This window comes from Vicugna pacos, chromosome 4, assembly GCF_048564905.1.
Source record: "Vicugna pacos chromosome 4, VicPac4, whole genome shotgun sequence".
Classification (NCBI taxonomy): domain Eukaryota; kingdom Metazoa; phylum Chordata; class Mammalia; order Artiodactyla; family Camelidae; genus Vicugna; species Vicugna pacos.
This window is the reverse complement of record NC_132990.1, coordinates 61036213-61045911: the sequence shown is the minus strand read 5'-3', so window position 1 is coordinate 61045911 and position 9699 is coordinate 61036213. Positions and strand designations below refer to the sequence as shown.

At 49.0% G+C, this 9699-nt stretch overlaps 2 protein-coding genes across 2 annotated transcripts in view; both read right to left on the bottom strand.

Annotated features, from left to right (window-relative positions):
* Positions 1-9699, bottom strand: part of SLC31A2 (solute carrier family 31 member 2) — a 445176-nt gene that overhangs the window by 195886 nt on the left and 239591 nt on the right. The gene's annotated exons all lie outside the window — the stretch shown is intronic.
* Positions 1-9699, bottom strand: part of SNX30 (sorting nexin family member 30) — a 91537-nt gene that overhangs the window by 7938 nt on the left and 73900 nt on the right. The window contains exon 8 of the mRNA XM_015248331.3: positions 1565-1717. Coding sequence (XP_015103817.2) covers positions 1565-1717 — 153 coding nt within the window. The remainder of the gene's footprint in view (positions 1-1564; positions 1718-9699) is intronic.

The window sequence follows — 9699 nt, the reverse complement described above, 5'->3', positions numbered from 1 at the left end:
GAGTGAGCATCCAGCTGAGTCAGCTCCTGTGTCGTGGGAAGGCCATCAGACAGCGGAGGGAGAGGGAGGGCACTGGGGAAGTACTGTTCAATGAGCACCTACCACGTGCCAGGTGTGGTCGAGGTTCTCAGGTGTGCCTTATTTCACCGTTTCTTCACCACCATTCAGTGGGGAAGGATCACTCCCGTTTTACGGATGAAGAAACAAAGGCAAGAGAGGCACCACCTAAGGGCTTGGTGAGGAGGGGAAGGAGGCCTTGACTTCACATGGAATGACCTTCCCAGCTTTGGGCAGTCAGGACACATGGCCTCTGCCCTCTTCACCGACAGTGTGTGGGGAGTGGGACTTTTCAGACGTGTGGACTTGGCAGAGCCAAGTCCAATCCTAGTTCACTCACAAGCTTGTGACCTTGAGCAGTGGTTTTAAAATCTTGCTAAGCTTCCCTTTCTTCAGCTTTAAATTGAGATCCCCTAAAACCCACCTCACAGCGAGGTGAGGGTTAGATTTAATGAGATGACATATGCAAAGTATCCAGCCCGGTGCCAAACCCCCCACACAGGTGGGGCTCCGCGAGAAAGGTACCGAGAGAAGGAGTTTGCCGCCGCCCCCTCCCCGCTGGAACAGTCCTCCCTAAGACCTGGCAGGTAAGGGCTATTCCATGACACTTCCTTAACCCTCCTCCAAATTAAGATGCAGACACGCTGCCTCGGAGCAGCAACCAGAACCATCAAAGCTCTAGAAAAAGATGGATTCTTCTAGTTTGGGATAAAGACACGTTTCTAGGATTGTGGTGGGAAAAGCTGAGTTAGTCCTTGTTCAGCTTGATTTCAAGTCTACAGGTTACTTGTAGAATTGAGAATGGACCATTCTTCTTCTGTAATTTTAAGTTTTTAGGGAACGTTAGGCTTCACTAGCAGAAATGATCTAGAGCTGGATGTGCTAGGAGCAAACCCTGACTGAGGAGGATACTTGACTGTATGGCAGCCGTGTGTGTGTGTGTGTGTGTGTGTTGGGGGTGCTTAACCTGAAGTCCACAGATCAAGGGGATTTTTAATCGTTTTCCTTTGTAATCCTACATAACTTTGCTTCAGGTATTTAAAAACAGTATTTCAAAGTCTATTTTAAAAAACAAACAGTATTTGGATAAGGGGTCTCCAGCCGTCACCAGATGACCAATGAGACCCATGACACAATGAAAGTGAAAACCCACTGTGTACAGAACCACAGAACAGCTTAAAGGAACCCTGGAGCCTCCGTCAGCGGGGCATCCCTGAGCCTCAGGCCTGACTGACTCTGGGAAGCAGCCGCAGGAAGGACTAAAGGGCTGGGGAGATAAGGCGCTGCTTCCATCAGCAGGGTGTGCACGGGAGGCCCCTGTGGGCACCAAACCCAGCATCACAGCGGGGCGAGGCTGCGCAGGGGTTACCGAGACCGCAAGAAGGGCAGGAGACGGGCCCAGCGGGGTCCCTGCTTCTGGACCTCAGGCAGGCCCTGACGAAAGGCCCCGGCTGTCAGGAGCGCTCCCTGCAGGAGAGGACTGCCGTCTTGGCAGCACGCTCATTACCTTCTCGTAATAGTGGATGTTCTTGTCGGCCATTCCCATGAGCAGCTGCCGGAAGTCCTGCCTCTTGTTGTTCTGCCACCTCTCCATGTCGGCTTTCAGGTCAGCGTTGAAACACTCCATCCGATCCTGACACTTCTCAACATCTGCTGGTACCTGGAAGGGGGGTGCATATGTACGTGGGTGCTTTGTATGCGTAGCCGGTCCCTCGCGCTCACACATCTGTGAGAGGCCAGAGTACGGCCTTAAAAAATGCCATGAACACACTCCCTCCTCTGTAAGTATTTATCTGCAGGCAGAGCCTCACGTTTCCAGGTCTAAGAAGGAATTCTGAAAAGTGCTATCCTGACCCAAATCTTCAAACCCAGCCAAGCCAAACAGTGACTTGCGGGGAAAACATCCACCTGTTTACAAACAGGAAGAAGAAATACTGCGATTCACAGTCATACGTCTTTGGTTCCTGGTGGGATTTACCCACCCGTAAGTGAAAATGTGTAAAGATTTTACAAGTATACAGCAGTATTTAGTATTACCCTTCTATGCTTCTTTGTCCCATACTGAAAATGGACAAGAGGATTTTCCGTATGACATGAACTGCTCCATTACCTATGACGTTTGATAATGCCTACCCTCAACCAGAGAATTCACTGCAATTAGAAAATTATTGGCCCACTTTACAAATAAACTGGAGACTTGTCCATGCACCCCCAGATAGCAGAAAATCAAAAATAAAGAATTAAAATTGCATAATTCTGGGGAAGTAGGGGTACATTTGCTTATGCATGTCAAAAAAAAAAAAAAAACACCCGTGAAATGCAAGGAAAAATACAGCAGGCTATTTCTAGTTTTTCTCAAGGAAGTTTAGAAGACTTTCTCAAAATGGAACTAAGTCCTCTGAATTTCACAGCTCTCATTTTGCTTCTGTGAGTTCCATTCATCCTACACAGCTAGAGAGAGAATATCCAGCATCTTAAGAAGGTAATTGATCACCTGGTACCCAAAGCGCAAAGCTGGCTTCTCTCCTAACTCAAAAGCCCACCGGACTTTGATGGTGGCCAGGGGTCAGCATGCCCAAAGTTGGGCCACACACTCACCTGCCAAATGCTTCCCCAAAACAAGTGAGGCCTTGTACATTTCACGTGCTGGGGCCTCTGATCCCAAGTGTTTCCAAGTTGTGGGTCACCATCAGGGTCAGTCTCTACTAAGGAGGGAAATTTTATACCCAGACCTTATGGTTAAGGAGCTGACCCAGAAAACACCCCGGGCAAGGCCAGGCCTGGGGGGCCCGACCCCTTCAGGGCTTCCACGGTGCTGAGGGCACCTGGCTATCCGCCACCCGGACCCTGCCGACATGGCTGCAGGAGAGCAGGGAGTGGGGCTGCCTAGGTGAGGAGTGCGGGGGTTCAGATGTGCCTGGCGTGGGAACTAAACCAGGGAGAGAGAAGGGTGAGTTAGAGAGGAAGGTACAGGGAGGCACCCTGGGCAACTTAAAAAGAAGGAACTTCTAAGAGGCGGGAAAGGCATTCTCCAAAGCACTTAAGCCTCTGGATGAAATTTTAAAAAGGACTTGACTATTTCTCCTGATGCCAGGACTGAGGCCACTTTTGCCTTTCCCTGCTGGTTCACCTCTTTCTGGCGGCCACCTCGGGGGAAACTGAAGTAAAAACAAGAGTGCCCTGGCTTGGCCTCTCCGGAACCGGTCCCTGACAAATGTCCAGGGAACCAGCCTCGACAGGCACCCAGCGAGCTGGTCTCTGGGCCGGCCTCCCCTCCCTCCCTGCAGGCACTGTCCGTTTCCCTTCACCCTCTCCTGGCCACCGCTCATTTTGGTATCTGGGTAAAAGTGCCCCAGAACAACTTCCTGTTTGTGAAACCAAACTCCCGTGGCAGGGAGGGAGAGCAGAGCTCTGAGAGGAAAGCCCCATGGGACGCGGTGTGAAGGGTGGGGCTGGCCCTCTCATTCCAAGGAGTGCTCACGTAGGGAAGATTCTTGCATCCGTTCTGGGGATGGAAACTCTGGTTGACCCCCAGAATTTAAGAGTCAAAACCATGGCTCTGGATTTTATGACTGCCTGAGCCTCGATGTGGGGGAAATACTTTTAATTTATTGTTTTCCCATCACACTCCACACTGAGCACAGTGGGTACAGAGGAGCTGAGGTCTCAGTGGGCAAGTCTGGTCTCAAGTCACCCCGAGTCTAGTTGGGCTGGACATTAAGGGGAGAGGTTCCCAGTGCTCTCCTTTGACTTGGAGCCGTGATGAGCATGCTGTGAGGGGGAGCTGGAGAGTGAGGACAACCTGGACGAGGGGGCAGGCTGCCTTGAAGAAGCACCACTGAGGGGGATTTTAAAAGGTGACAGAAGTGGGATGAATGACTCCAGAGCAGCAGTACATGCAAGTGACAGAGCTGAAACAATGCCTGGACCTGCCTCAGGGACAGCTCATAGGGCACAGAGCCCCCGAGGCAGAGAGGGAACGAGAGGCAAGATGGCGGAGAGGGAGCGGCGAGAAGGTGAGACACCTGGGGCTCTCCCTGAGGGCCAGGGGCGCTGAGGCCCACTTCATTCATGCACCCTTTTTGGAAAACAGAAAAGCCTTGTGCTTCCTCTCATTACAGAGACAGTTCTTTCAGAGTTTGAAGGCCGCACCTGCCCCTTACTAGATGGGTGACGTTGGGCCTCTCTGTGCCTCAGCTTCTCTTTCTGGATCACACTCTTCACCTCACAAGGCAGTAATGAAGTTAAGACGAGACAGGAAGCGTAAGACACTTGGTGCCAGGCACGCACTGAGCGCTCAACAAGTATCTGCTAGTTCTGATCAGTATCAACGTCAGCTGTTCACAAAGGGCCATCTGACATTTGCAGGGCCCCTCAAGTCAAGAAGATTTTACTGAACTTTATTCCATGTCAGATAAAAAGAGGTTTCTTTTTCCATCTTCCAAATATTATGTTATTGAGTATATCCTTTCAAACTTCACACCACCCTTTACCCGTGCTACCTCACCCCAAGATTCCACCAGAGATCAGAGATGGGTCAACACCAACTATACTGGCCTGGGATCAGCGCCAGCGCCTCGGACGCAGGGCGGTGGCTGTGATACGAGAGGGGAGAGGACAGATCAGGCCAACTCGGGAGAGGCAGCGCCGACAGATCTGGCAGCCAGCCGCACGTGAGGAATAAGACACAGGAAGTCAGAGAGGAGCCTGGAGTTCCCAGTTCAGGTGAGTAGAGTAGCAATAGGCCATCGCAGGGCTCAGGGTAAACAGGTCCACCGACCAGACAGAGGAGGTAGCTGCAGCCACGGAAAGGCTGAGGACCCCCTCCACAAGAGGGGGCTGAGGCAGCTCAACAACAACAAAACACACAACCTGATTTTAAAATGAGTAAAGGTCTTGAATAGACATTTCACTAAAGAAGTTACACAAATGGCGACCAAGCACATGAGAAGATGCTCCACATCACTGGTCCTCAGGGAGATGCAAGTTAAAACCACAATAAGCTGCCACCTCACATCCATTAGGACAGCCACTATTAAAAATAAAAACAACAGAAAATAACAAATATTGGCAAAGATGTAGAATACAGGAACCCTTGCACATGTGGAAAAAGTATGACAGTTCATCAAAAAATTAAAAATAGAATCACCGTATGATCTACAATTCCCCTTCTGGGTATATACCCAAAAGACTGAAAGCAGGGTCTCAGACATCTGTTGTTCACTGCCACATTATTCACAACAGACAAATGATGGGAGCAACTCAAGCGTCCGTCCACAGACAAGTGGATAAGCAAAATGTGATATACACATACAATGGAATATCACTCAGCCTCAAAGAGGAAGAAAATTCTGACACATGCTATGACATGGATGAGCCCCGAGGACATTATACTAAGTGAAATAAGCCAGTCACACAAAAACAAATGCTATGTGATTATACTTATAAGAGGAACAAGTTCATAGAAACAGAAAGTGGAATGCTGGTTGCCAGGGGCCAGAGGGAAGGGTTGTGGAGCCTTGACAGTTTAATGGGTATGGAGTTTCAGTTCTGCAAAATGAATAGAGCTCCTAGATACTGGTTACACAATAATGTGAATTCACTTAACACTACTGAACTGCACAGCTAAAAATGGCCTAATGGTAAGTTTTATGTGTATTTTGCCACGATTAAAAACAATTTTTAAATACATGGGGGGATAAAAAAAATTACTCAGTCATCAAAAAGAATAAAATAATGCCATTTGCAGCAACATGGATGGACCTGGAGATGGCCATTCTAAGTCAAGCCAGAAAAAGGAAGAAAAATGCCTTATGATATCGCTTATATGTGGAATCTTTAAAAAAAAAAAAAAGAAAGGACACAAATGAACTTTTCTACAAAACAGAAACAGATTCACGGACATAGAGAACAAACTTATGGTGACCAGGGGTTAAAGTGGGTGGGAAGGGCTAACTTGGGAATTTGAAAATCTCACCTCTTGGGGAGGGATGGAAGTGTTAGCTATCTTGACTGCGGTAGTGGTTTCATGGGCGTATACATCTATCAGAATGAAATATGTGTAGTTTACTGTACAGGAACCATAACAGTAAAGGTGTTAAAAGAAGAAAATAGAAAAAAATTAAATATATGGGGGGAATAAAAGAGGAGGCTCAAGAGGGGAGGGTCAAAGGGTAGAACTCATGGAAAAGTCTACATTTATAGGGTTAATAAAAGAATCAGCAAAAGCTACTAAAAAAAAATACAGGCACAGAAGCAGGAAGTGAGTCAGAGAGAGCAGAGCCATAGAAGCTCAAGGATGGAGCAGGTTAGGGGAGGAGGAGGGAGGCGACGGAAGGCTTAAAACGAAGAGAGTAAGAGGCATTGCGTGGGCTGTGGGAAGTGCTCAGCTACCGAGTTTGCCCAACTTTAAGGAGAGGAGGGCTGCTGGCACCAGACACTCAGGCTTGTGTTCCTCTTGTTTTTTGTTTCTTTGTGGATGGTGTCTTTGTGACAATCAACTCACTGACTAGCAACACCCAGCATTCCTTCTTATCTCTTGTGTCTGGAGGGGGTTGAGAAGAGAATTTCCAACGCTAACAATTGGGGGTTTCTTATCACAAGACACTAAGAAGTTAAAAAATCACCAGATAAGACCCCAAAAACAAAAACTTCTAGAGGACAAGATTGCATTTTTCACATCGGTTCCCCCATCTCTCACGAGAATTTCTACTACAGAATACGGGTTGCTGGAATGACGGGAGAAGGGTATTGTGGGAAGAGATGAGGCATTTGTGTGTGCTGGAGAGCAGGATGGTAATGTAAATTCACTCAACATTTGTTTAAAAATGTATTATTAAACTCTTTCCATGTACCAGGCATCTCTCAGCCCTACAGTATAAATCTCTATCTAAGTTTCCTTCTTGGAGCTAGGCTGGAGATGTCACATTATCTGTTCCCATGATGATAGTTGGTTAATAAAGTCCTCCCAGACGTAAGTATGGCAGACACGATCCCAAGGCTCGGGGGAGAGGGGTTCCCAGCTGCTGGGCAACAGGTGTCAAGGCCAATGACAGAACCAATTCAAGATGGTCGTCTTCTTGGCCATACGGCGCTAAGGGAAACGGTGCTGTGTGAATGACAGCTGTATCAATCCCCCCAGCCCCCGGGAAGCCAGAGATCAGGCTGCGCACCTCCAGTTTCAAGCAACCTGGTCTTTGATCCCCGTGAACCATACAAGTATTTTCATTTTCTATGTGAGCTGTGAGAGGAAGGAAAGTTGAGAAGAGACTGAAGCAGGGTAAAGATTGAGAAGAGGCTACTGAATTTGGCAAACTGAAAGTCATTGTGGCTCAGAAAGAATGCTTTTTTTTTTTTTAATAAATGAGAAAGAACACACTTCAGAGAAGGCAGGTGAGGAGGACAAAGTGAGTGCAGAGGATGCGTGGAGAGCAGACGTGGGGAACGGAGGAGCTGTGAGCTCACCTGTGCGGCGGCTGAACGGACTAGCAGACACACGGACTGAAGAGCCAACAGAAGGCCGCCCAGACCCTCTCCCCTGGTCCCTCCAGCAGTCACCCATAAACTCTAATAAAGCCGCAGGCCTCCCCCTCAACGAAGCAAGGACTGCTGCAAGCCCTCGTAGAGGGGATAAAGGGCTCCAACTTTGGAGCCAAGCCAAACACATCTGGGGTCCGATTCCAGCTCCCCTGTGTGTTAGCTGTGGCGTGAAGTCCTGTAATTCCCCTAAGCCCTGGTTTCTGTAAAATGGGAACGACCACACTGATAGAAGGCCGTTGTAGGAATTAAATAAGGGAGGTGACAGAGTCCTGCTCTTCTGGGGCTGAACAGTGTGGCTTTCAAAGCCAGATTTCAATCCTGGCTGCCATGGAGAGAACTGGGAATCAGCAGGCCTATCCTCACTCGTCCAAGGTACCTGGAAACAACAGATCCCCCCCCCCCCGCAGAACCCTCTGCTCTGTCGCAGGTCCCTGTTAAGAAGCCTCCTGGTTTCCATCTGCCTCCTTAGAACTAGAGTTCCTGCTCTCCGCCACATCCTCCCATTCCAGGACGTTCACCATCCTGGTGGTTATAAGAGCTTTCAAGAGGTCTGTCCGAGTGATCCCAAGCGCTACCTCCCCTCCCCACTGGGTACCCTGTCTTCTGCACCACCCACCTCTGACCGCCCACCTCGCCCCGCGGTGACTCCCCGCCTCCAACAGCCTCTTCACCTGGCTCTGAACCCAGAACAAGGTGACCAGTGGGTCAGGGCCTAAAATAGCCCCTCTTTTGAAAAGAAAAAAAAAACAACTTTTATAAAACATTCTCTCTTAGCATCCCCTCTTTTTTATTTTTTGAACCAGCAGCATGTGACTATATTAGCATTGAAGAGTCCAGTGCAGAACAGAGTAAAACATGTACGTTCCCTCCATGGTTTACCCTCATGTTTACATTAGATTATGTGGCTTCCCGTCCAGTTTTAAATGCAGCTCCTCAGCCTCTCTTTGTTTCTAGTAATGATTCTGACATCCTCCGTAGCTTCTGAGGGGAAAATTCTCAGATTTCCCCAAGTCTGTGGTCCTAACAGATGCAGCAGAAGGCAGCCAGCCCCCTACTAAGTAATTTCTCTAACCTCAGGATTAAAATGAGGAAAGCTTTTAAGTCTGCATAACCAAAACTCCACCTGCATAAGAATAAGCCAACTCAGGGTCTGTTGAGTTTCCTCAACCTCAAAACACAGCGAAACTTGAAATTCTAGGATACAAGCATTTTCCCTCAGCTCTAGGGGCCACGGGGCTTTGTCCAGCAGCTGCAACCCCAGGGCTCACCCCTCTGTCCTCAGACGCCCACCCCAGCGTGCAATCAGCGAGGGCCATGGAGACCTGAAAGGCCATTTCCTTCTCCTGGGCTATGGAGAAGTGATCAGATTTTGCTGCCTCCCCCTGGCTTCACAAAAAATCAACTCCCCCTCATCCTTCAGAGTAACTTCTCAAAACAGCACCTCAAAACAAAGTAAGCCCCCAGACCTCCTCAGATCCAGACCCGGGGCCTCCCCTGGGAAAACTCCCTCTTTGGGTGGTAATCCCCTCCCTCCCTGCAGCCCTGAGGTGGACCTGGGAGCAATCTCACTCCTGAGACAGCTTCTACGGGGTGAGTCCTGGGTGGAGAATCAGCCCCGACCCACTTCCCGATACCTTGGCATTTTTCACCAACAGCAGCTCTGGAAGGTGAAGCCCAAAACGTAAAACAAAACAAAGCACAACAAAACCTTAAGCTGCTCATTTCCTCCAGCAGGTCTCTCCCTGCTGATGGGTGGTCAGGGACGCTAGGCTTTCGGGAGGCATGGGGTAGGTAGTAGGAGACATTAGCACACAAGGAAACAATGCCCCCAGCCAGGCAGTCAGGGGAAAAAAAACTTTTAATTAAAAACAACAACAACAACAAAACCCGTAAGTGGCAACAAACCCAGAGAACAACGCTCCCGTTCAGCGTTCCTACTAGAGACGGCAGGAGCTAGTGTGGAAAACAGAGGACCCACCAATGAAGCGTCTGTGCTACATCAGACACAGATCTTTACATCTTTGGAGCAATCACGAGCACAAATCCCACAAAGGCTAATGAGCAAACCAGCCCAAGCTGGGGGACAGAGCTGAGATCCAAACC